Below are 27,681 nucleotides of genomic sequence, written 5' to 3'. Positions count from 1 at the left end.
TCAATCTTGTAAGTTCTTTTTTTAAATTTATTCTTCGAGAGAGAGTGTAAGTGGGGGAGGGGCAGAAAGAGGGGGACAGAGGATCCTAAGTGGGCTCTGCACTGACAGGCTGACAGCACCAAGCCCAACATGGGGCTCCAACTCATGAACTGTGAAATCATGACCTGAGCTGAAGTTAGATGCTCAACCAACTGAGCCACCCAGGTGCCCCTCAGCCGTGTGAATTCTTTATAAATTTTCGATATGTCATTTAATAAATTATAAGATGTGTCATTTGGGAATCTCTTCTCTCATTCTGTAGATTGTCTTTTAGTTTTGTTGATTGTTTCCTTTGCTGTGCAGAAGCTATTTATTTATTTACTTATTTATTTTTAATGTTTATTTATTTTTGAGAGAGAGAGAGAGACAGAGACAGAGTGTGAGTAGAGGAGTGGCAGAGAGAGAGGGAGACACAGAATCTGAAGCAGGCTCTAGGCTCCGAGCTGTCAGCACAGAGCCCGACGCGGGGCTAGAACTCACAAGCCTTGAGATCATGACCTGAGCCGAAGTCAGCCACTCAATCCACTGAGCCACCCAGGCGCCCCTATTTATTTATTTTTAAGTAGGCTTCATGCCCATCATGGAGCCCAACATGGGGATTGAACTCATGAGCCTGAGATCAAGAGTTGGATGCTTAACCAAGCTGAGCCACCCAGGCACCTCCTGGTTTGTTTGTTTGTTGTTGTTGTTGTTGTTTGGTAAAGTAGAAGCTTTTTATTTTGATGTAGTGCCAATAGTTTATTTTTGCTTTTGTTTCTCTTGCCTCAGGAGACATATCTAGAACAATATTGCTATGGCAGATGTCAGAGAAATTACTGCCTGTCCTCTCTTCTAGGCTTTTCATGGTTTCAGGTCTCACATTTAGGTCCTTAGTACATTTTAAAAAAAGTTTTATTTATTTTGAGAGAGAGAGAAAGAGAGAGTGAGAGAACATGAGCACAAGCGAGGGAGGGGCAGAGAGAGGAGGAGAGAATCCCAAGCAGGCTGCACAACAGCAGTGTAGAGCTCAGTGCAGGGCTCAAACTTACAAACCGTAAGATTATGACCCGAGATGAAACCAAGAGTCAGACGCCTAACCGACTGAACTACCCAGGTGCCCCAAGTCCTTAATCCATTTTGAGTTTATTTTGTGTATATGTGAAGTGATTTGGTTTCATTCTTTTGCATGTAGCTGTCCAGTTTTCTCAACACCATTTTTTGAAGAGACTGTCTTTTTCCCATTGCATATTCTTGCTTTGTCATAGATTAATTGACTATATGATGGTGGGTTTATTTCTGGGTTCTCCATTCTATTTTGTTGATCTATATGTCTTTTTATGTGCCAGTACCATACTGTTTTGATTACTACAGCTTTGTAGTAATATCTTGAAATCTGAGATTGGATACTTCCAGTTTTGTTCTTTTTCAAGATTGCTTTGTTTATTTGGGGTCTTTTGGGATTCCCTACAAATTTTAGGATTATTTGTTCTAGTTCTGTGAAGAATGCTGTTGGTATTTTGCTAGGGATTGCATTAAATTTGTAGATTTCTTTGGGTAGTATGGACATTTTAACAATATTAATTCTTCTAATCCATGAGCATAGTATATCTTTCCATTTGTTTTCTCTTCAATTTCTTTCATCAGTGTTTTATAGTTTTCAAAATACAGGTTTTTCACCTACTTGGTTAAGTTTACTTCTAGGTATTTTATTATTTTTGGTGCATTTGTAAATAGGATTTTCTTAATTTTCTGCTACTTCATTATCAGTGTGTAGAAATGCAACAAATTTCTCCACATTAATTTTGTATCCTGCAATCTTCCTGAATTCACTGGTCACTTCTAGTAGTTTTTTTTTGGTGGAATCTTTAGGGTTTTCTATATATAGTATCATGTCATCTGCAAATAGGGAAAATTTTACTCCTTTTTTTTACCAATTTGGATGCCTTTTATTTCCTTTTCTTGTCTGATTGCTGTGGCTAGGACTTCCAGACCTATGTTGAATAAAAGTGGTGAGAGTACACATCCTTGTCTTGTTCCTGATCTTGGGGGAAAAGCTCTGTTTTTCACCACTGAGTATGATGTTCATTGTGGGTTTTTCATATGTGGCATTTATTATGTTGAGGTATGTCCCCTCTAAACCTGCTTTGTTGAGGGTTTTTATCATGAATAGATGTTGTATTTTGTCAAATGCTTTTTTCTTCATCTGTTGAAATGATTATGTCATTGTTTATCCTTTCTCTTGTTAATGTGATATATCACATTGGTTGATTTGTGAATATTGAACCACCCTTATATCCCAACAGTAAATCCCACTTGATTGTGCTGAATGATTTTTTAAATACATTGTTGGATTTGGTTTGTTAATATTTTGTTGAGGATTTTTGCATCTATGTTCATCAGAGATATTGGTCTTCTCCTTTTTTTTTTTGGTAGTGTCTTTGTCTTATTTTGGTATCAAGGTAATCCTGGCCCTTTGAGTGTCGCTTCTAATTGTGACCTGGCAAGCTTAAGACTGAGCTGGCATTTAGGAAAACTTCTTCCTTGAATATCCTTATTTGAGTTGCTTAAGCAATTTCTGTTCCTCTTTCAAGGAGGAATCAAGTCAAAATCACCCCAAAGGAAAATAGGTAGGACTTTATTCTGAGGTTGGCTTAACTGTTGATGAAAAGGATTCAGGTAGCAATGGATTATACTGTCCTTGCCACTTAGGCCTGGTGCTTCCTTGGCACAGGGTGAGATGCTTAGAAAGACTTGCTTTTAATTTATGGTGATTAAGGGAGAGCACTCTGTGTACTTGGAGAAGTGGCTCTGCAAAGGGCTACTTTGAATCTAATATACATCAAAGGCCTTGCTTTTGCCCAGATAAAGGTTACATGTGAATTCAAGGTGATGTCATTCAAATAATTATTACTGAACAGGTTTAACCCAAGAAAGATTGACCTTACTTACTGAAAATGTGGTTAAAGAATACAGAGGCATATTTGATTTTTCATGATGATCTGTTGAATTGCATATAAGATTCAGGTATGAATAGATTAATGCAACTACTATGTGTGGGCTCTATTTGAATATAGCATTTCAATTCTCTGGAAGTGATAACTACATTATTAGGGTAAAGGATTCTAAAAAGGTAAAGACAATAAATAGGCTAGCCGTGTAAATAAAATTTTTTTAAGGTTTACTTTTCTTGTGCATGAGCTTATACCAAATATAAATGGTTTGGTATAATTTAGAATAAGAGCCACACTCTTCTGTAGCTTTGGTCTCTTAGGGATGCTACATTGTGAGGAAAGAAAGGTCTTTAGCTTTGTTCAGTAGAAGTTGGTAGTAGATCTGAATGTTCAGGTTTCTAGGATTTCAGTGCTCATGATTTTGGAATCAAAGCCTCAGGGTGATAGGGTACTTGGTGTCTGATTTCAGAATTTATCATGATTTTCCTTGACAGTTATACTTATTAAGATGGAGAATAAATCAGAACATAGGTATGTAAAGTTACTTGAGGAAGCAAACTGCTCTCAGGCCTGCAAGATTTAATTGTAACCTGTTGCAATGTGAAAACTGTGTCAGTCTGAACAGGCCAGGTTAACCCTAAGGAAGCATAGAAGATGAAGAGTCACTGAAGCAACAGTTGGCAGTCAGTTGGCCTCTGTGATGGCAGTTTCTCACAGTATGGCATTTTAATGACCATTTAAGTCCTCTATACATCTTAGTTATCTTGAGATCTCTCTCAGGACTGGCATGGAAATAAAACAGGACAATGGCTAACAGGTACATGAAGAGGTGCTCAGTGTCACTAATTATCAGTGAAATGCAAATTAAAACTGCAGTGAGATAGGACCTCACAGCTGTTAGAAGGACTGTCATCAAAAAGATGAGAGAAAACAAATGTTATTAGTGAGAAGGTAGAGAAAAAGGAATCCTTGTGGACTGTTGGTGGGAATATAGTGGTGTGGCCACTGTAGAAAACAGTATGGAGATTCCTCAAAAATTAAAAATAGAAATACTATGTGATCTGGCAGTTTTTCTTCTGGGTATATATCCAAAGGAAACAAAAACAGGATGCTGAAGAGATATCTGTACCCCCGTGTTCATTGTAGCATTATTTATAATAGCCAAGGCATGGAAACAACCTTAGTATCCATTGATAGATGAACGGATAGAGAAAATGTGATACACACACACACACACACACACACACACACACACACACACACACACACACGCAGGAATATTAGCCCTAAAAAGGGAAATCCTGCCATTTTTGACAACACGGATGGACCTTGAGAGCATTATGTTAAGTGAAATAAGTCAGACAGACAAATATTGTATAATCTCACTTATATGTGGATTCTAAAAAAAGCCAAACTCCTAGAAATAGAGAGCAGATTGATTGGTGGTTGCTAGAGATGGGGGATGAGGGAAATGGGTATACTTCCAGTAATCAGATAAATAAATTCTGGGGATATAATGACAGCATTGATGACTACAGTTAACAAGACTTATAGTATATTTGAAAGTTGCTAAGAGAGTAGATCTAAATGTTCTCATCTCAAGAAAAAAAATTGTAACTATGTGATGTGATGAATGTTAACTAAGCTTAATGTGGTAATCATTTTGTAGTTTATACATATATCAAATCATTATGTTACACACTCCAAGCTAATATAATGTTATATGTCAATTATACCTCAATAAAATTGGGGAAGAAAGAAATGGAACAAATGAGTTTGGTGACTCAAATGTTTAAATGGTGTAAGGTTAAGAAAGCCTGATGTCTCCCAGTTTGAATACATTCTTGGTCTTAAGGCCTTGAGAGCAGAAGACCAAGTTGAGATTCATCTAGCTTTCTCTTTTTAGATGATACTCTTATACTGGATCTAGCTTCATTCATTATATTTTATTTGTCTTTACTCATCCACTTTTAAAAATGACTCAGAAAATGCACATAAGAAGTTAGTTTTCAGTACTGATAGAATTAGTAAGGATTCCAATTCAGGACCCTTCTGCCCCGATAGGCATTTAAACGATGTGAAATAGTTATGGTGAAAATTCCCTGAAAAAAATTATTATTCTCATGACTGTTCTTGACAAGTATAAAGAGTAGTATTCTAATAAGAAATGGAAGGGCAAGGTAAAGTGTACAGTATGACACTTGGGGGCCTAAGAGGAGGAGTTTGGCATTTCATCTCTTCATGTTTTCTTTATCCAGTTTGATTCAGTGCATCCAACTTTTTTCATTCAATTGAAGTTGGTTTTGAGTTTTTATTGGGGTGGAAACTGTTGAGAAAATGCTGGGGATTTCAGAGGAACCTTGAAGACCATTTAGGGCAGCAATTTTCAAACTTTTCCTCCTCAGTACTTCAGATGGTCCAGAAGAATAAGCCAAAAGTTGACTGATTTGGGGGCGTGTCCCAAAGTGGCTCAGTGCAAACAGAACCTTTTTGTCTTGATTTTAGCTTAAAAAACTATGGGGGGGGGGGGGTGGGAGGCAGAAATCATGGACAATTTACATTCTTAATCATAATATTTGTGTATACATATGTGTACTTAGTGCATGGAAATATAGTGAATAAAAAGTCTTTTTTGACTTTTTTGTTCTAAAAAAGATTTCTGGTTTTGATCACATCCCCTCATCTCTTTATACACTGCTTATGTCCTGTCATTTCCAGAAATGGATCTTGATGGGTCTCAGTCTTAGAAACAGAGGGTTATAGGCTACTTATGTGAGAATTGAATGAGATAAAAAATGAAGATCACCTTACAAAACATAACATGCCTCATTAAGAGTGAGGGATTTTGTTTTTGTTTTTTTAATCTTAGTGTTCTTTACAACTTAAGTCCTCTCTGATTTGGGTCTTAGGCCCAAGTAAAAATTAATAGAGGAAAAAATATTAGGATTTGGGCTGGAGGCCTCTTGGCTTAGACTTTCTTTGACATGTTTAGGATCAGATACAACAGAGTTAACTAACCTTTGGTATAATTGATGCCCTTGCAGGAGGGAGCACTGGCAGTTGCTGGGTAATTTGAAGACTACTGTGGAGGGTTTGGTGTCAGCCAACAGCCCCAACGTCTGGTCCAAGTATGGTGGCCTGGAGCGGCTTTGTAGGGACATGCAGAGCATCCTCTATCATGGGCTTATCCACGACCAGGTGTGTAGACCTCTTCTTTTTTGCCAGGTTGGCTGCATCATTTGCTGAAAAGAAACAGTTGCATTAAGTTGTTGACAGGGAGAAGATGAAGGCTACTAGTCTGTGAGCCCTTGAAGGTGGGACTGTGGTATGATGATGAGAAGGAAGAGGATAAGGACAATGATGATGAATCCCTAGGATTTTTCTCTTAGGAGCACCCTAGGACACATCAATTACAGAATATTGTCTTTTTTAGAATACCCTCTGAGCATCATTTATAGATAACTGGTTGATTCTTATGAATGGTAGTTTTAGTTATAGCTTAATTTTTTTAATATAAACTTTATTGATGTTGAGTTTCTTTTCTGTAATATCCTCAAACACTAATAAACTTTGAGTATTAATAAAGAGTAGAATATAATAATACATAATGTTTTTTGCTTTATCTTTTGCATTTACTTCATTTGCAGTGTTTTAAATAAGGTTTGGATCTGAATAAAATTGTCAAGTGAGTCATTGGCTCTAGTATCCTCCTACTTAAAAAATCAGACATCATAGGGGTGCCTTGGTGGCTCAGTTGGTTAAGTGTCTGACTTTGGCTCACGTCATGATCTCACGGTTTGTGGGTATGAGCCCCGCATTGGACTCCACTGACAACTCGGAGCCTGGAGCCTGCTTCAGATTCTGTGTCTCCCCTCTTTCTGCTCCTCTCCAGCTCATGCTGTCTTTCTGTCTCTCTCAAAAATATAAATAAAATTTAAAAAAATTTTTTTTAAATCAGACCTCACAAATATGTGCATAGGCTTGTATTCCTGAACAACTCCTCCGTATCCCATATCAGAGTCTAGAATTCTTCCCCGGAACTCTTTCCCTAGAGCTAAGCTTGTCTTTCTCTTTTCTAATCAGAATTTATTCTCAAGCAGTCACATTGAAAAAAAGCTAACCAACTAATTGGTGTTAAGGTATTTATAGTTGATAGGACTTAATATGCTACCCTTCCTTCTAAAAATATATGTGTATTATCTCTGAACAGTATCTTCAAACTAATGTTCCTGTTTGACATTTTCAGAATTCAGTGGAGAAGTTGGCTTAGGTTAGATTTTCTTTATTCAGAGTAAGTTCTGAAAGTGAGGCTCTCTCAAAGTGTTTCTTAATGGTTATTGTTATTTAAACACCATTCTAGACATTTGGAGGCAACATTGTACGGTAGCCTGACAAAAGTCTTTGGAATCAGATAGAACCTGGATTGAAATCTAGACTCATTTCTCAGGTCCTTGGGGAAAAAATGACATAGTAGTTACAATTATAGACTCTTGAGTCAGACTGTTCATATTTTAATCTCAGCTTCAGAACTATGTGGTATTGGGTAAGTTATTTCTTTGTGCCTCTGTTTCCTCATTTGTAAAATGAGGTAACACTGATACCTCCCTCGTTGAATTATTGTGAGAATTAAATGAGATAATATACATGAAAAGCTTTAAAAAACATAAGCTGACAGTTGATCTTAACTGTTAGGTAATAATTTTTTTGAGGCTTGCTTTTCTCATCTATAAAAATGAGAATAATGTTATTTGTATCATGTTTGATGGAAAGATTAAATGAAATAGCATACAAATTTACCTAGTGCAGTTTGTGGCACATACAAAATTAAAGAAACATTTATTAATTATTTCCTAAGTTTCAAGTTACATGTAGTCCTATAAAAAATAGTTATGAAGACTGGAATTTATAAAACAAATAACCCACTGCAATCTGGCTTTTGCCCTTACAACTGGTGATCTTGCTACTGAAGTTTAAGTAAAATGATGTCCATGGTACCAGATCCATGAACATTTCTTTCCTTTTGAACACTGTCTTATGTTCTTCGTTGTTGACCATCATCACACCATGACTTGTATAGCATTATTATCTTCTAATGTCGTAGAGTCCTTCTGCTACCCCTGTGACCATTCCTTCTTAGTTTCTTTCCCTGGAATCTCTTCTTTTTGGGTTTTAGTTTTTAATGGGATTCTGTCCTATGTCCTTATCTCTTTTTACTCTGTACGTTTACCTGAAACAGCTTCATCCACTTGCATTGTGTTAACTATCACCTTTGTACTAAAGACCCCTAGCTCAGACACCTCTCCTGAACTCCAGATCCATAAGACAAGCTGTCTGCTATACATTATCATCTGGCTCTTTGTCCTGTAGGCTAAGCACAGCATGACCCAAAACAAACTTATTTTCCTCATGAGATTGCCCTTTCTCCTATTTTTAACACTGATTTGTGGCATTGCTAGCCACTCAGGTCTCCCAAGCCAGAAACTTGGGAATCATGCCACATGTTTTACAAAAACTCAATACAAGTTTCCCAGGCTGATGACCAAAATAACTACTAGATCAGTGGCAGTTGGTGAGTGGTTAAGTACTTGCATCTTGATAGCAAAAAGGTTCTCTCCTTGGTTCTATTACTAATTTTACATTGTCATCTAGAGTAATCACTTTACCATATTACAAGACCGTTTTACCATCTGTGCCAGAAAAAGAAAATGTCTTTTTTCTTAGAAAACGATTTCATGAAATAGTAAAGTCAATGGAATTCCAAATGAAGGATGCTTGGTAAATGCAAACCAATAATAACATATCTTGTTACAGTTATTAATAAGTGATATCTGTGAGAGCATATGGTCATCGAAATGAAAAATATTAAAGTATATGGTCATCTGCAAAATAGCAGTAGTGTTAATTAGTGAAAGCAAACCAGGCAAATCTGTCATACACACACTTTTCAACTATAGGCTCTAATGGAAAGAATCAAAACCAGAAGATCAATACCAATTTCACTGCTGCTTTGTTCTGGCTTGTAAAGACCTAACAATTAATGTCTGTGTCAAGGACTTATTTTTCCCTTTCATTTCCTCCCTAAAGATTAAGGCTTTCAAAGGCTTCTGGCTGCTGCGTCATCAGGAAGCTATTCTGGGTGTTGTGCCCTTGGAGAGGGGGAAGGGATACAGTGATTCATGCTGGTCATATCTATTCTGTGCTTTTAAAGGATGTGTTATGGAATGTGAACTTTATTTTTTTAAATCACTCAGGGCCTTTGGAAAGCTATGATATCATGACCATATTCTTAGAGGTATCTCATTTTCCCTGACAGCCTGCATCTGGGCTACCTTTTAGTTTTTCCATAAGGCAAGGAATATTTGATCATTTCTTTTCTACTGCTTAGAAATGTGGAGACACTCAGTCTCTAAGATTCCTCAGCTGAATAGGCGAAGTAAAAAGATCCCCCTCTTTTCCACCACCAAGAAGAAACCTTTTCTTGGCAATATAGGCAGCCCAATTTAAAAAATAACAATAATAACAGAAAAGACTTCTGTGTATTTTTCTTTTCTGAATATATAAGTAATATATGTTTTTAATTTGTTGAAAATTTGGAAAATACCAAAAAAGAATTTGGAGAAAGTAAACATCACCCTCAATACCAACTAATAACAATCACTCTTTAACATTTTGATAGATCTTCTTCTTTTTTTCTATGCATTTGTGTGCTTTTTAAAATATTAAGATCGTACTATATATGTCATTCTGTAACTTGCTTTAAAATATTTAATTTTTAAAATAAACAATACATTTATATGCTTAAAAACACAAGAAGCATAAAACTGTATTCAGTGAAACATCTTCTTTCCTTTCAATCCTTTAGGTAACTTCTGTTTACCAGTTTATTTCTAAAGAATTTTTATGTTTATAAGAGAAAATATGAATAATTTTCTTTGCTACACCTCCTGATTTTTCACACAAATAAAAGCATGCTATAATTATTATTCTACATCATGGTTTTTCCTTGATAGGTCTTGTAATTCATTCCAAGTCATTATATAAAGTGCTTTTTCTTTTTTACAGCTGTCATTTTATAATATTCCATTGTGTGTATGTACCATAATTTATTTAACCGGTCCCCTGGTAATGGACTTTTAGATTACTTCCAATCATTTGCAGTTAGTAACAGTGCTACAGCAAATAACCTTGCGTATAGGTCATTTTGCCCTTTACCGTAGGATATTCCTAGAAGTAGAATTTTTAGGCCAAAGGGTATGTACATTTCAATTTTGATAGGTATTGCTAAATTGTTCTCCAGGAAGTTATGTCACCAACGATGTAGAAGAGTATTTCTCCATATCCATGCCAATATAGGGTGTTATTAAACTGTAAACTATCACCAGTATGATAGGTAAAAAGTTATATTCCTCTTATTAAGAAAAATGTTTATGAGAACCATTATTGTTCCGTGAACCCTTTCCTATTCCCTCCCTCTCCACCCCCCCCCCGCCCCGTTTTCCTTAGATTCTTTTCCTATGGATTTGTAGGAGTTCCTTATTCATTAATGGAATTAATCCTTTGTCTGTAATGTGAGTTACAAATATTTTTTTCCTAGTTTTTTTGCCATTTCATATGGAGGCTTTTTACTATACAGAAATATCTGATTTTTAGTAAGTCAGATTAATCATTTCTCTCAGGGCTTCTGGGCTCTGTATGATGCTCTGAAAGGGCCACTGTACCATTGTTAAAAATGTTTCTCGATGGTTTCTTCTGTTAATGGCTTAATTTTTTACATTTAAACCATTTCATCTGTAATTTATTTTGAATATACTTAATCCTCTTGGCACACAGATCTATTTCTGATTATTTATTATGGTCTGTTGTTCTATTTGTCTGCCACCACCACTCAATTTTAATTATTGTAGCTTTTCATTATGATAGGAATTGTCCTTCACTTGTACAGTATGTTTTGTTGGTTGTTGATTTTCCCCCCAATATTCAAATATTTGTGATTTTATTTATTATTATTATTCTTTAAATATAATTTATTGTCAAATTGGCTAACATACAGTGTGTAAAGTGTGCTCTTGGTTTTGGGGTAGATTCCCGTGGTTCATCACTTACATACAACACCCAGTGCTCATCTTTTGTCATTTTATTTACCCCTTAACCACTACATCAATTTTTGGATAAGGACAGGAAAAGCCTTCTTATACAATGTGATCTGGATCATTAGATGATTGATTAAGTGAGGGTGATTGAAGAGTCACTCAAACATTTTATGTTATGTTATGTTATGTTATGTTATGTTATGTTATGTTATGTTATGTTATAACATCTAAATTTATATTTATTCAATTTATATTTATTTGGATATAGGACCAAAACCTTTTCTGGGAGCATGGATCCACTGATGGAATTTCATATCATCTTTCCTGAATAAATTGCACTCATAATACATGAAACAGGGCTTCCAGTTTTAATTTCTTTCTGCTAGACTAGCAATTTAAAGATCCTAGAATATGAGTATAAAACTTTCTACATTTTTAGGGTTTTTTTTCTCTTTAACTTCGAAAGTTGTCTTGCCTCTATGTAATTTGACATCAAGTTTTTATTGAAGTTTTTGTTTGGGCATAAATTTTCAGCTCCTCTGGGTAAATACCAAGTAGTATGATTGCTGGATCATATGGTAAGAGTATGTTTAGGTTTGTAAGAAACTATCAAACTATCTTCCAAAGTAGCTGTACCATTTTGCATTGTCACCAGCAATAAATGAGAGTTCCTTTTGTTCCATATCCTCACTAGCATTTAATGTTGGCATTGTTCTGGATTTGGGCTGTTCTAGTATAGGTGTATAGTGGTATAGTGTTGTTTTAATTTACATCTCCCTAATGACATACAATGTATGTCTTTTCATGTGCTTATTTGTCCTCTGTATGTCTTCTTTGGTGAGGTGTCTGTTAAAGCCTTCGGCCCATTTTTAAAATCAGATTGTTTAATTTTTTTCTTTTTTCTTTCTTAAATGTTTATTTTTGAGAGAGAGAGAGTGCAAGTGGGGGAGGCGGGGGAGAAAGAGAGAGAATTTGAAACAGGCTCCAGGCTCTGAGCTGTCAGCACAGAGCCCAATGCAGAACTCAAACTTGGGAACGCTGAGATCATGACCTAGGCCGAAGTCAAACACTTAACCGACTGAGCCACCCAGTTGCCCCAGATTGTTTTCTTATTGTTGTGTCTTAAGAATTCTTCATATATTTTGGATAACATTTCTTTATCAGATGGGCCATTGCAAATATTTTCTCCCAGTTTGTCGTCTCTCTTCTCATTCTCTTGACATTGTTGGTCATAGAGCAGAAGTTTTTAATTTTAGTGAAATCCAGCTTATCAGTTCTTTGTTTCATGGATCATACTTTTGGTTTTGTATCAAAAAGTCATCACCATACCCAGTGACATCTAGGTTTTCTCCTGTGTTACCTTCTAGGAGACTTATAGTTTTGCATTTTACATTTATATCTATGATTCATTTTAACTTAAGTTTTGTGACAGGTGTGAGGTCTGTATCTAGATTCATTTTTTTTTTCATGTGGATGTCCAGTGTTTTAGCACCATGTTGAAAAGACTGTCATTGCTCTATTGTATTGCCTTTGCTCCCTCGTCAAAGATTAGTTTATTCTATGTGCATCTGTCTCTGAGCTCTCTATTCTGTTTCACTGATCTATTTGTCTTTTTTTTTTTTTTTTTTTTTTTTGCCAATACTCCACTACCTTGATTACTGTGCCTTTATTGTAAGTCTTGAAGTCAGATAGTGTCAGTCATTTTTGAAGAAAAACTTTGCTCTTGTCTTTCAAAACTGTTTTAGCTATTCTGGGTCTTCTGCTTCTCCATATAAACTTTATTATTATTATTTTTTAATGCTTATGTGTTTATTTTGAGAGTGAAAAAGAGAGAGCACAAGTGGGGGAGAGGCAGAGAGAGAGGGAGACAGAGAGAATCCCAAGCAGGCTCCTCATTGTCGTCGCAGAGCCCAAATGGGGCTTGATCTCATGGTTCGTGAGATCACAGCCAGAGCTGAAATCCGGAGTTGGAGGCTTAACCAACTGAGCCACCCCAGGTGCCCCCTCCATATAAACTTTAGAATCAGTCTGTTGGTATCCACAAAATGACTTGCTGGAATTTTGATTGGATTGCGTTGAATCTATAGCTCTAGTTAGAAAGAACTGACATTTGACAGTATTGTCTTAATATCCATTAACATGGATTATCTCTGTATTTACTTAGTTATTTGCTGTTTTTCATCGGTGTTTTGAGGTTTTCTTCATATAGATCTTGTACATATTTCATTTTGGGGAGTGCTAGAGTAAATGGTAATATGTTTTTAATTTCAAATTCCACTTTTCATTGCTGATGTATAGGAAAGTGGTTGACTTTTGGTATTAGCCTTGCATCCTGTGACCTTGCTATAATTACCTACTAGTTCTAGGAACTTTTTTGGTTAATTCTTTAGAATTTTCTACTTAGATGATCATGTTATCTTGAACAAAAACAGTTTTATTTCTTCCTTCCAAATATGTATACTTTTTATTTCCTTTTTTTTTTTTTCTTAGTGCACTAGCTAGGACTTTAATAAGATGTCAAAAGTAGTGGGGAGAGGGGACATCCTTGCTTTGTTTCTGATCTTAGTAGGAAAGCTATGAGCTTCTCACCATTAAGTATGATGACACCTGTAGGTTTTTGTAGATATTCTTTTATCAATTTGAGGAAGTTACCTTCAATTCCTAGTTTACTGAGAGTTTTTATTATGAATGAGTGTTGGACTTTGTCAAATGCTTTTTCTGCATCTATTGATGTGATCATGTGATTTTTCTTATTTGGCTGTTGATGTGATGGATTCCAGTCTTGATTTTGGAATGTTAAACTAGCCTTGCATACCTGGGGTAAATCTTACTTTGTTATAGTGTATAATTCTTTCTATACAGTGTTGGATTTGATTTGCTAATGTTTTGTTGAGGACTTTTGCATCTGTGTTCATGGGAGGTATTGGTCCATAGTTTTCTTGTGATTTTTTTTTCTGGTTTTGGAAAATTAGGGTAATTCTGGCCTTGTAGAATGATTTGGGGAAGTATTTTCTTCTGCTTCCATCTTCTTATAGGCATTATAAGGAATTGGTATAATTAAATGTTTAGTAGAACTCACCAGTGAACCCATCTAGGCCTGGTGCTTCTGGTTTTGGAAGGTTATTAATTGTTGATTCCATTTTTTTTAGTAGATATAGGCCTACTCAAATTATCTAGTTCTTCTTGGTGAGATTTGGCAGATCATGTCTTTCAAGGAATTGATCCATTTCATCTAGGTTATCATGCCACTGAGCATAGAGTTGTTTATAGTATTCATTTGTAATGTCCACGAGATCTGTAGTGTTGTCCCCAATTTTATTTCTGAGTTAGCCTAGAGTTTTGCCTAAAAAAAGGAAACCAAGTTTAGAAGCTATTCACATAGATATGACATAACCAGGAAATGTGCTGGATTTGATATCCCACTATTGACCACCCTGGCCACTCAGTGTCCACTAAGCCACAGAGCAGAGATCAGAAACACTGCCACACTGCTACCAAAATATTAAAGGTCTTCATGATTCTAGTTGGCAAAAAAGTCTGTACATCTGACACCGGACACTTCTAATTCTCGCTTTTACCTTCCCAGTCTAGGTGAGAAAGCCACTGACATTTGAGATGATTCTTTTTTTTTTTTAATGTTTATTTATTTTTGAGACAGAGAGAGACAGAGCATGAATGGGGGAGGGTCAGAGAGAGAGGGAGACACAGAATCCGAAGCAGGCTCCAGGCTCTGAGGTGTTAGCACAGAGCCCGATGCAGCGCTCGAACTCACGGACTGTGAGATCATGACCTGAGCCGAAGTTGGAAGGAAGCTCAACCGACTGAGCCACCCAGGCGTCCTGAGATGATTCTTGAGTCACATATTAAGATCTGATTTAAGGATTCTTTCTAGGCTGTTTATTTTGTTCCATTGGTTGGTCTGTCTCTTTTTTTTTTTTTTTTTTTTTTTTTTTTTTTTTTTTTAATTTTTTTTTTTTCAACGTTTTTTATTTATTTTGGGACAGAGAGAGACAGAGCATGAATGGGGGAGGGGCAGAGAGAGAGGGAGACACAGAATCGGAAACAGGCTCCAGGCTCCGAGCCATCAGCCCAGAGCCCGATGCGGGGCTCGAACCCACGGACCGCGAGATCGTGACCTGGCTGAAGTCGGACGCTTAACCGACTGCGCCACCCAGGCGCCCCTGGTCTGTCTCTTAATGCTTGTACTAGTTCTGTATCTCTAAGTTATTTAGATTTCAGTTTTAACCTGTGCCCAGTCATCTCAGAAAGGATTCCCCAAAAATAAGAATTAGATTTTCTTAGTGTAAACATTTTGCTATCATGTTCAGACCTCCTCCAGTGTGAGACTATTTTATCTAGAATTGCTCATTTCTTTGACTCCCTGACCTTGGAAGCATGGGAAAAGCAGGTCTTTCCTTACCTGATTTTGCAGTAGGAACTAAAGACATCTGTCTCTGACTTTTAACGAATAACTCACCAATTTTAAGATTTACCTTCGAAGTGTTAGTAGTATCCACAGATGTATATGATCATAGATTTTGATTTATGGATTCTCCTGAATAAAAAGTGATTAACAGCTCTTTCCAAAAAAAAAAAGATTTACCTTCGAGGGCTTCAGTGGTGGAGAGATGAGGGAGAGATCAGATTATTTTCATTGTATAACCTTCTCTATCACATGCATGCATTACCAGTTCAAAAGAACAGTGAAAACAGTTTTTAACAATTATCCTTAAAAAGGGTGAACATGAGTATATATCCTTTTGATTGTTGCTAAGAACCTTTGTTGAGGTAAGGGAAGCTTATGCTCTCCCCCTCGCCCTCTCTTTGAATTGGTCTAAAATGGTAGATTTCTTCACCTTGTATGTTCCCATAGGAGGTGTGTTGCCGCCAGACTGACTACTGGCAATTTGTGAAGGACATCCGATGGCTCAGTCCGCACTCAGCCCTTCACGTGGAGAAGGTAAGAAGTGAAAAGTAACTGCAGGGCCCTGTTGTTTGATGTTCTGTCTGGAGAGTCTCCTAGGCTAGAAAGATGGCGTGTGTTAAGTTTCCTATTAACTGAGAAAAGGAAACTATGCCTGTAAGACTAATCTGGAGGGCTCGAGGGGAGGAATGTTTACTTAAAAAAAATAATAAACCTTACAAATACATTGCTCCAGGCCTTTTTCTGTACTCTGGGGAAGAGATGAAAAAGTTTTGTTATCTTCAAAAGACCTGCGTGTTAGGATGAGAATGAAGCTGTTCAAAATCCTAGGAAAATGGCAAGAGATTCCCTGAAGTAGCTGGGGAAGCAGGACTGAGATGCTGATAACTATGTGAGGAGAAGAGGAGCCGTCAGTTGGAAAGAAATGGAGATTTCTGGAGGCCAGCGTCAAATAGAGCCGAACGTGTTCCTGAACAACAGCTTTAGCTACCATTGTAGGACTTTACTCTCCTGACCTCTTAGCTCAACATAGTACCCTTCATTTCCAAGTAGGGAAACAGCTCATGGAGGTTAGTGACTTGGCCAGAGTTACACAGCTAGCTCCAGTCAGTCACTGCCAAATGTACGTATCTATTTATTTAACTCTTCAGTATGGAAAATCTCAAATACATACAAAATTGATGAGAAAAGTGTAATGAACCCTGAAATATCCATTACTCATCTTCAGTATCTGTTAATAGCTGGCAGTCTTATTTCATGTATATCCCACCTACTGCAGGTTCATCACTGAGATGATGTCAGGAGAAGTAATTTGTTTTTAAATGATCAGGGAACCAAATCACAAGATGTCAGACTGGCCCTTTTTGTGAAGAAAAGGCCAGAGCCCAGTGGTTTTTCTTATGTGGATTTTCTTTGTCCTTCTCACTTTATTTTTCTTACCACCACTCCCTCTCACCCCAGCTAACTTCCTTTTCTAAAATATATTGATTGCCATAGTCATTTCTTCTTGGAAGCTGCCTGAAATTGCCATCCATACATGTTTTGCACTGAACCTGGGCTATGAGTCCTTGCTTTTGTTTATTTATTATTATTATTATTATTTTTAATGTTTGTATTTATTTTTGAGAGAGAAAAGAGAGAGCATGAGCGGGGGAGGGGCAGAGAGAGAGGGAGACACAGGATCTGAAGCAGGCTCCAGGCTTTGAGCTGTCAGCACAGAGTGTTATGCGGGGCTCAAACTCACAAACTGTGAGATCACGACCTGAGCCAAAGTCAGACATTTAACTGGCTGAGCCATCCAGGCACCCCAGACCTTGCTTTTAGAAATAGTCAAATAGAAGGAGGTTCCAAATAGAGAATGCTGTGACTACAGCCAGAAAGAGACACTCAGATGGCTTCTCTTTGGTGGAGAATCTTAGGTGGTGTCTTCCCAGATCCTTTCCCCCAGGTTTTTGTGCATTATTTTCTAGAGGCCACCTAAAATGGAGGACTCTGTGAAAGAAGCCAAGAGGTCAAGTTTATCCCTCCTCAGAGTACCACAGGATCATGTCTCTTTGGAGTTAGAACATAAAGAGACAGATGTAGCAGCTTTGTCCTCTCCTGGAGCTGCATATCAGGTCTTAACTGCTTAGTCCCTCTGCAGTGGCCCAATCAGCAGTGGAACCACTAATCCCTTCATTCCCGCTCCTCCTTCAGTAACCTCTAAATACTAGCTGGAGGAAAAATATCTCTGATTGCCTCCTCTTCCCTTTCTCAATTTGGTTCTCAGGTCATTAGGCCTCAGTCTTGCTGTCTTTACCAGGATGCATGTTTTGACTCACGCCTCTTTGCCTCCCAGTTCATCAGCTTGCACGAGAATGGCCAGAGCAGCACCGAAGGTGTGAGTGAGCATGCTGTTGCAAAGTTGTGGCTGCAGCATAGCTTGCAGTGCCACTGTCTCTCAGCCCAGCTCCGACCTCTGCTTGGGGATAGACAATATATCAGAAAATTCTACACAGGTAGGTGGAGGTCGCTTAGCCAGGATTGTTGCATATACTTCTTCATCTCTTCCACTTTACTCTTCCTTTACAGACTGACTCTCACCCCAGAGCCCCATACTTTCACTTGGTGCCAATAGAGATTCTCAACAAAGACACACATCCAGTCTTCTCTCTCACCTCCTGTGTAAAACACAATCAGACTTTATGCTAAGGTATTCCCCTACCTCCATATACACAAACCGATGAGAAAAACCCCCATTTACGGAGTTTCTGTGTGCCAATCACCGTTACGTGCTTTTTATACATCTGATCTTCCCAATAGCCCCAAGACCTGGGTATTAATACCTCTGTTTTCCAATCAGAGAAGCAGAGCCCGAGGAGATTAGGTGACTTGGCCAAAGTCACCTAGAGCCAGGATTCAAATCTGGGACTTTATGACTTTGAAGCCTCTTGTTGTATCCTCTCTATTATACAGCATGTCACTTAGCCTATTTGTAGTAGTGTAGTAGTTACTATACTTTGTCACTGATTCTCCTTCTCTTTGTAGTGGTATGATTCTCCTTAGGTCATTTTTACCTTTTGTCTCCTTCCTTCCCTGAGCCCCTCCCAGGCTGTACAGGGAAGCTAAAGTTCTCCCTGTTGGGCTCCATCACAGCAGTAGCTCTTCTCTCCCCAGATACTGCTTTCCTGCTAAGCAACGCCCACGTCACGGCCATGCTCCAATGTCTGGAAGCAGTGGAACAGAACAACCCCCGCCTCCTGGCTCAAATTGATGCATCTATGGTAAGGGGGCAAGGAGTTATCACTGTCTGTGCTGGGCCCCTGGACCTCATCATGGTAAAACTCTCTGTAGCAAACTGCTTCTTTGCTTAGGCAGTTGTGAACTAAAAGTCTTTCATTAGGAAAAAAAAAAATACTTCAAGAAGAAGGGGAGGTACTGTTAAGTATTTATTGAAGTAAAAAGTCTAAGCTTAGGTCTGTTTAAGGAGGGACGTGTCTTTTTTTTTTCTTTGATGTTTATTTATTTTTGAGACAGAGAGAGAGAGACAGAGCACAAACAAGGGAGGGGCAGAGAGAGAGGGAGACACAGAATCTGAAGCAGGCTCCAGGCTCTGAGCTGTCAGTGCAGAGCCCAACACAGGGCTTGAACTCATGAACCATGAGATCATGACCTACTCTGGCTGAAGTCAGACACTTAACCAACTGAGCCACCCAGGCTCCCCGGGAGATGTCTATTTTTTAAACCCTTTAAAAAAAATCCTTAGTCTGAGTAAGCATGTCCTGAAGGGTAGGCTTGACAAGCTGAGGGGAAGAGGATGATTTTGAATCAGGAGTAGGATTTATAGTGTCAGAACTAGTATGACCTGGTGTTACACAGGATCATTTTTGTCCTTGAAGTATAAGGATAGTTTTGTTTTTTATTGTTAACCCTTTGATTCACTTGCCCTATCACTAATATCAGTGCCTCAGTTAGAATGGAATCATAGGCCCTACTTCTTTTTGGGAGGGATCCCCTATCTCTCTTAGTTTTAAATTTCTTTATTTTTTTTTTAAGTTTATTTATATATTTTGAGGGGCGCTTGGGTGGCTTAGTCGGTTAAGCATCTGACTTCAGCTCAGGTCATGATCTCATGGTTGGAAGGGTTTGAGCCTTTTGTTGGGCTGTGTGCTGATAGCTCGGAGCCTGGACCCTGCTTCAGATTCTGTGTCTCTGGCTCTTTCTGCCCCTCCCCCAATCATGCTCTGTCTCTCTCTTTTTCTCAGAGATAAATAAACATTAAAAAAAGTTTTTAAGTTTGGAGAGCCTGGGTGGCTCAGTCAGTTAAGCGCCTGACTTTGGCTCAGGTCATGATCTCGTGGTTTGTGGGTTCGAGCCCCATGTCGGGCTCTGTGCTGACAACTCAGAGCCTGGAGCCTGCTTCAGATTCTGTGTCTCCCTCTCTCTCTGCCCCTCCCCTGCTCACATGCACTCTCTCTCTCTGTCTCTCTCAAAAATAAATAAACATTTAAAAAAGCTTTATTAAAAAAGCTTTTTTTAATGAAATTAGTGGAACCACTAATTTTATTAGTGGAACCACTAAAAGCTTTTTATTAAAAAAGCTTTTTTTAATGGTTATTTATTTTTGAGAGAGAGAGAGAGAGAGAAAATCAGAGTGTGAGCAGGGGAGAGGCAGAGAGAGAGAGGGAGAGAGAGAATCCCAAGCAGGCTCCACACTGTCAGCACAGAGCCTGATGAGGGGCTTGAACCCACGGACCGCAAGATCATGAGTGGAGACGAAATCAAGAGTTGGATGCTTAACCGACTAGGCTATCCAGGTGGCCCTCTTGGTTTTAAATGGTGATTCTTAGTTACCAGTACCAGGCTTGGTGCCAGGCACCATACATGCACCATCTCATTTAATTCTCACAGCTCTATAAGGTAGGCATTAATCTCATTTTATAAAGGAGACCAACTGAGGGACAGAGTAGATAAGTCACTTGCTCAAAGTTTATATGATATGAACCCTGATATGTCTGATTTCTGACTCTATGTGCATAGTCTTAAGAATTTTGTTATGCTGCTACTAAGATAAAGCCCTCTGGGTGTCCCATCTAGGACTCCAGTTTCAGAAGCTGTGGTGTATGGCAGGACTTCTAGGTTTTCAAAATTGCATGCTGTAATAGAGCAATAGAGTGGTATGCCATATCTACAGGCTCTGGCTGCATTTCAGGCCTGCGGCCAAAGGTCAGCTTCCACCAGCATTACTATAGTGCTGAGTGCTCCTTCTCTGAGGGCCTCTGTCCTGGACTCCAACATGTGGTTTTTTTTTGTAGTTTGCCGGAAAGCATGAGAGCCCGCTGCTGGTAACAAAGAGCCAGAGCCTGACAGCTCTGCCTGGTTCCACGTACACTCCTCCAACCAGCTATGCTCAGCATTCCTACTTCGGGTCCTTCTCCAGCCTCCACCAGTCCGTACCCAGCCACAGCTCAGGTACGGGGGCAGGAAGGGTAATCATGACATGTATGCCGAGCCCCGGAGCAAGTAGAGGATTTTGTGGGTGCAAACAGGAAAGGTGTAGCTAGAGCTTTGGCTTGGTGCAGTTCGTCATATTTCATGTCTTGATAAAGGACATCTTAAAAAGTTATATAGCGACCAGTCTAAGATAATTCAATGGAATCATTAAAGTAACAGAGGAAAGAGATGTTTTTAGATTCCCCTGGATTTCTTTTTTTTTTTTTTTTTAATTTTTTTTTTTTCAACGTTTATTTATTTTTGGGACAGAGAGCGACAGAGCATGAACGGGGGAGGGTCAGAGAGAGAGGGAGACACAGAATGGGAAACAGGCTCCAGGCTCTGAGCCATCAGCCCAGAGCCTGACGCGGGGCTCGAACTCACGGACCGCGAGATCGTGACCTGGCTGAAGTCAGACGCTTAACCGACTGCGCCACCCAGGCGCCCCTAGATTCCCCTGGATTTCTAATCCACGTTGCCAAGAAGACATTTCAATAATAATAGCTAACACTTCCTGAGCACCAACTGTGTGCCAGGCTCTGTTATATTTATATATATTATTTCATTTGATCCTCAAAATAGTCCTATGCAGTAGGTGTTGTTATTATTGCCCATTTTACAGATGAGGAATGAACACCAATAAACAGTGAAGCTACTGTATCAAGAGCACATGCTCTTATCTTACCTTACCTGGCTTACTTCCTTCTAAATAAGTTTTGTTAGCAGAAGAGACTCATAAATATGGAGAAGAAACTGAGGGTTACTGGAGGGGTTGTGGGAGGGGGGATGGGCTAAATGGGTAAGGGGCACTAAGGAATCTACTCCTGAAATCATTGTTGCACTATATGCTAACTAATTTGGATATAAATTTTAAAAAATAAAATTAAAAAAAAAAGTTTTGCTTACCTCACATGACGAACCTTTTCTGAGGTGGTACTGGGCACCCAGTAATGATAGGGAGGTAGGTCCTTAGTTGTAGAGAAGCCTTTCATATGTACCAAAGATTTCCAGCTCACCTTTTTCTTCCCTTTTTATATCCTAGAAAGAAGATCGACTTCCTTTTCACTCTCTGGCCCTCCCCGGAAACCTCAGGAAAGCAGAGAGCACGTCTCACCAGCACAGGATCAACCTAGCCAAGCCTCACTGCTTCCAGCCTCTACGTTAGCCAGGGATTCCCCCTCAACTCCAAATGAGATGAGCTCTAGCACACTGACCAGCCCCCTAGAAGCATCCTGGGTCAGCAGCCAGAATAATTCCCCAAGTGATGCCAGTGAGGGGCCCGAGTACTTAGCCATCGGCAACCTGGACCCCCGAGGCCGGACCGCCAGCTGTCAGAGTCAGAGCAGCAATGCTGAGAGCAGCAGCTCCAACTTGTTCTCCTCCAGCAGCTCGCAGAAGCCAGACTCTGCTGCTTCTTCCCTAGGCGAGCAGGAGGGAGGTGGGCAGAGCCAGCTGTCCGGTGTCCTTCGCAGGTCCAGCTTCTCAGAGGGGCAGACGTTCACTGTTACCAGTGGAACAAAGAAGAGCCATACTCGGTCCCATTCGGATACCAACATTGCCTCCAGAGGAGCCCCAGGTAATGATAGTCACCACTCCCTAGTTAGTGACTTATGTTTCTGATGACATGATGGGTATCCTGCTTATAATGAAAGAGAGAAGTTTATAATGTTATATGAATACCCAAGAAATCGGAGAATATTTATATTTGTTCCTTTATATGTTGCTAACTAGTAAATGTTTTCCTGAATTCTTTCACCAGTTCCTTAGCATCAGAGGATAGTGTGGCTTGTTACAGTTTGAGTTTTTAATGTTTCTCTCTGGCAGAGGGGAATTACTAATGAGCTTTAAAAATAATCCCATTAAATTCCTCCCCTTTCTGTGATTCCTGAGAAGTTTGGTTAGGTGTCATACTAGTACGAGAGAGGCTAAGTGATATTGGGGTTTCCTCATTAAAACTAGGGATATAGTGAGTGTGGGATGATGTGATCTAGGAAACAAGTAGGTGGGGCTGGCCATTGCATCACTAATTCAGGTTGGAAGGCCATCAGTTGAGGGGCCCTGGCCACTGGGCCCTCCCTCACACAAATAGCAGCTGCTAAGCAGAGCACAGCCTTGGCTCGAGAGAGGTGGGGCTCACTGCTTTTGCCATCTCCCTGCCATCTTCTGTCATGGGTTGTTAGTGTCTGGCAGGCTTTGGTTGGGTTTCATTTGTAGGAGAGTCTCCATAACAGCAAGTATAAGATGGATCTCTGTGCTCAAAGCCAGTTCTGGGTAGGAAAACCCCAGAAATAAAATATAAAAATAAAATATAGAAAATTTTGAAAAAGCAAAAGAGGAAGATTTCCTTTAGCAACTGGAGCTGCCATTGATTTCTCTTTGTAATTTCTAGAAAGGTGAGAGCTGAGGCCCTCATCCAAAACTTCTGAGTGACAAACTTTTTTTTCCATTTTCTACTCAAGATGCAGTTCTGCTTATTGGAACTCTTCAGGAAAAAAAAAAAAAATCCAAATCAAAGCCTGTCTTCCCACAAGCTTTCTTAGATGTGAAGAGTATTAGGGTTAGCGCCTTGCTTCACATCTCCTGCTGCTGGCCTGCTGTCTACTGTACTCCAGGCCGCTGGTCTTTGAGCGTGGGATGCTTCCTTGCCCCCATTCTTGAATCCATGTGGATTCCAGAAACCATGGTAACCTGCATTGGGAAGGGGAGCAGAGAAAACCTAAGCAAAAGGGTCTGAGGGAGAGGGGGTCGTGTGTAGATTCTTGTATGAGTCAGCTACTATGGTTCAGTAGCTGAGTACTTCAGCACCAGGGTTCCCTCTTGGGAGTTAGGTCCCTACCTCCGCTAGATAAAAGGACACTCTTTTTCTCACTCTCTCTGTTCTCATTTCCTCTCTTTGGACTCTCCTCTGCACCTGTCTGTCTACATACAGGAGGCCCCAGGAATATCACCATTATAGTTGAAGATCCCATTGCAGGTTTGGGAGCCAGTCCTCCTTTCTGTCTGCCACCTCCTCCTCCTCCTCCTCCTCTGTGACCATCTTGCTTAGTTCAGAACCTCCTTTTCCATTCTGGTGTCAAATCAAGTCTGGCTAGTCTGGCCAGTCCTGCTATGATTCTTGGACCCGTCTCTAAAATGGCACCGATATTTTGCATAATATGTTTATTGCCCATGACTTCCAGATGCCTCATTTAGTCTCCCAATACTTCTGGGAGGTGGAATCAAAATTTATCAATCCTGAAGGTGAAACTGAAGCCCAAAGGTGAAACTGAAGCCTGCTCTTTGTCTAAGGCATCATGATGAATCAGTGACAGAATTTTTCTTATAACTGAGTACTTACTGTGGATTACTTTATTTTCCTTGAATTAACACCAGAATGTCTTTTTCCCCCCTTCTGTGGTCTTGGATGTGGATGCATGCTTTTTGCCTCTCCCAGAGTCCCATTTCCTTTTTCTTTCACCTATTTTCCTTCCTCTGTAAGTCCCACCCACCACCATTCCAGCCATTTTACAGGTTTTTTTCTAGTGACTTTGGTTTTCACGGTGATGTTGAAGATGAATATTGTGTTAAATTCTGGGTTTATGGAGATATTAACAGTAGAGTGTGTTTGCCAGACAGAGTGGTGAGGGAGGACTGAAAATGGTGGCCTCCTGCTAATGGAGGAAGCCACTGAGTATGTAAGCTTGGAAAAGAGAAGGTTAAAGAGGAGGAAGTTGACAGGACCACCGTTTAGAAGAGCATTGTTATTTTTAAGGAGACGAGAAATTGTAAGAAGACAGATTTCAAGTGAGTGTGAGGAAATCTAAGAATTAAGAGTTGTTCATTTGAATGGGCAGCATCAGGAAGCAGTGAGCTCAGTAAGCAAAGGCTGGACGGCTTGCACATGTTGTAAAGGAATAGCGCGCTGGTGTTGGAGTTTGTGTTGTGCACTTACTTTGACTGGGGACCTTAAAGGAGGTCCCATCCGAGTCATAGTTTCTTAACCAAGGCATCATGGTGACTGCTGGTTTGTCTTTAGGTCAGTAGTGAGGAGGAGAGCTCACTGCAGGGACCAGTAGAAATCTTTGAGACCCAAGGAAAACAGTTATCTCTTATCACAGAGTAGCATTTTTTTTAATGAGAGGAGCAGCTGACAAGTTGGCACCCTCTGTGGGGGAAATGGTTGGCTGTGGCTCAGTCATTCACTCTCCCAGAGCATCCTGCTCATTTCTCAGGCATCCACCTGCTTTTCTGCCTACCCTTCCTTCTGTAGCAGTGGGAATTTTGTGTTTTCCTTGGGAGAATATCAGTTTCTCATTTCCTACGAGCCCTGCCTACTACTATTTCTCTACTCCCAACTCTCATCGTTCCTTAAAAACTTCTACCCAGCCAGCCGCTTCCTACTTTGCCAGGCTTCTCTTTAAACCTTTCCTTTTCTTCTCCAATAAGGCTGGGCCTATAGCCCTGTGGCTGATCCCTTTGGATACAGGGCCATTGTCCTTGGCTTCTCTAGCATTGTCTTGATGCCTCCTTGAAGGACGTTGCTGGATTTTATTTTGTTTTTCAGCTAATTGAGAAGTGAATTAAATTTGTAGGTGTGACAACTTTCAAGTTCATTTCAGGTTCAAGAGAGGCCATATCCTAGTATTTTCCTAGTGTGACCATTCTGAGATTGTTTAAGAGCCCAGTGTCAAGGTTTCAGAGAAGTTTCAGTGTGCTTATCTTTGTTTTACCATGTGAGGACTGTTATCTACATTGGTTTTTATCAAGAGGATAGAAATTGGCCAATATTCCTAGAACATTTGGTAAGAAGATGGAAGAACAAAGAACTGAATTCATGAGTCTACTTTGATTTGATTCTTTCCACCTTTGTGTTGCTGCATCTTGGGTTATGTTTTCTCTTTTCCTCTTAGAAGATACTGACTCCCCATCTCCCTTCCTCCATGTGTTCCTGCATTCTTGGACCGTTCCCTGTTGCTGTGCCATCTCTCTCCTGTTTGGGAGGGCATTGGGAATGGGAGCAGTTAAATACTGAAACTCCGAAGTTGGGAATGTATCTGTTGCTCACCTCGTATGTGTGTTTTTACTCCCTGGTGGTCACTGACACTAGAATCCTGCAATGATAAGTCGAAGTTGAGAGGTCCCTTGCCCTACTCTGGCCAAAGCAGTGAAGTCAGCACACCCAGCTCTCTGTACATGGAGTATGGTAAGTGAGCACTAGGAAGGCCAGGGCTGCAGCTGTGTCTTTTCTCTGCTCTCCCCTTGTGCCTGCTAAGGTCTGAGCTGTCTAGCTCACGTCAGCTCTGGGGAGGGTACACACCATACAGTCTCACCCTTCCTATCATCATTTCCAGCCCCCGTGCTAGAAATCACACTGCCCCGCCATTTTTCTTGCTCCTTTCTGACTTAGGGGTCCCACCCTCTCGTATGCTGTGGGTGTTATCACCATGAATGTCTGTTGATCCAAATGGAATGGCTCTCTGAGTGGGTGAGAGAGGGACCTTGAAAGGAGGCCTGTGAGTGTTGGGGCTGAATTATGAGAAGATAAGCTCCACAGGAGGAGCTTATCTATTTGTTTCCTTGTCTGATTCTCAGCACAGGTTTTTAGGGTTTTTTGTAGGGTAGGAGGGCAAGTATCTCTTCTTTAAATTTTGATGGTAAAAGGATTGTCTCTGGGCTCTCTTCTCTTATTCTACTATTCTTTAACCAAGAGGCTTAGTGGTCTGGGATTCTGAGATTCAGAGAAATTCCTTTAGAAGGTAGACCTTTTCTTTCCAGCCTGTTAACCTGGGAAAACTTGGGCGCATCTTTAGTGGTAAAATCATCAGACTTCTCAAAGAAGCTTGTCTGTTACAGATTCACTTTCTAAGTCAGAGTTTTTCACATGCACATTCCATTTTCCCACAGAGGGTGGTCAATATCTGTGCTCAGGGGAGGGCATGTTCCGAAGACCATCAGAAGGACAGTCCCTCATCAGCTATCTGTCTGAACAAGACTTTGGAAGCTGTGCAGACCTGGAAAAGGTAAGGGATCTAAGAGGCTACTGAAGAGCTCATGAGTTGGGAGATCTGGACTGAGGGCCCACAGAGCCATTTCTTCTAATGAGGTTTGGGTACATAGTAGTAACATGAGCAAAGACCACAGTAAAGACAAGTTCAAGCTAAAGATAAGCTCAACACTTTCCATCTCTGGAGAACTTTTCAGGGACTATATGCTCCTCACTGAGTCCAAAACCGTTACTGATTTTCTCTTAGAAGCTACCTTGGGCAGAGAAATACTTTTTAGACATGTGATTATTGTTTCCCTGACCCTGGAAGCTTAGGTTAAAAATTGTTTCCAGAATCAACTTCCATATTTTGTTCTAAGGCTCAGATATATAATAAATAATGTCCCTGTGACATTTTGTAGCTTAAAAGCACTTTATCTTGAGATTTATGTTTACCTTAATGCTTTGTATACAGGGATATGGCTTAGGAAAGACCTTGATATTAAATTCTGGACTTTTTCTCTATCATTTTTATGTAAAGTAGGACAGGAGGGCCAGGCATGACAGGTTTGAGAGCAAAGAGAATGTAGAACAGTTTTTTTGGCCATCAGCTTTCCTTATAGTGGAAGTGTTCATTTCCCCTGAGTGTTTTGAATAAAAGCAGCACATGTCTTAGAAGCTCTCCTTTCCAGGGGCTCCTGGGTGACTCAGTTGGTTAAGTGTCTGACTTTGGCTCAGGTCCTGATCTCGTGGTTCATGAGTTCA

General features: G+C 39.8%; 1 protein-coding gene across 6 annotated transcripts in view; it reads left to right on the top strand.

Annotated features, from left to right (window-relative positions):
• RUBCN (rubicon autophagy regulator) overlaps positions 1-27,681 on the top strand; it is a 58,250-nt gene that overhangs the window by 11,178 nt on the left and 19,391 nt on the right. For 3 of the 6 annotated variants that reach the window (XM_086675143.1, XM_086675140.1, XM_086675139.1), the window contains 9 exons: positions 6,014-6,167; positions 15,933-16,019; positions 17,821-17,980; positions 18,639-18,745; positions 20,777-20,933; positions 21,997-22,530; positions 23,884-23,928; positions 26,041-26,136; positions 26,838-26,953. In XM_086675143.1, coding sequence (XP_086531269.1) covers positions 6,014-6,167; positions 15,933-16,019; positions 17,821-17,980; positions 18,639-18,745; positions 20,777-20,933; positions 21,997-22,530; positions 23,884-23,928; positions 26,041-26,136; positions 26,838-26,953 — 1,456 coding nt within the window. Of the gene's footprint in view, positions 1-6,013; positions 6,168-15,932; positions 16,020-17,820; positions 17,981-18,638; positions 18,746-20,776; positions 20,934-21,996; positions 22,531-23,883; positions 23,929-26,040; positions 26,137-26,837; positions 26,954-27,681 lie in introns of those variants that run through there. The other 3 variants (XM_086675145.1, XM_086675144.1, XM_086675141.1) reach the window with 2 other exon arrangements.

This window comes from Puma concolor, chromosome C2 (genome assembly GCF_028749965.1).
Source record: "Puma concolor isolate L17-30 chromosome C2, mPumCon1.1.hap2, whole genome shotgun sequence".
Classification (NCBI taxonomy): domain Eukaryota; kingdom Metazoa; phylum Chordata; class Mammalia; order Carnivora; family Felidae; genus Puma; species Puma concolor.
The sequence above is the reverse complement of the archived record's forward strand: the minus strand, read 5'-3'. Positions and strand labels throughout refer to the sequence as shown.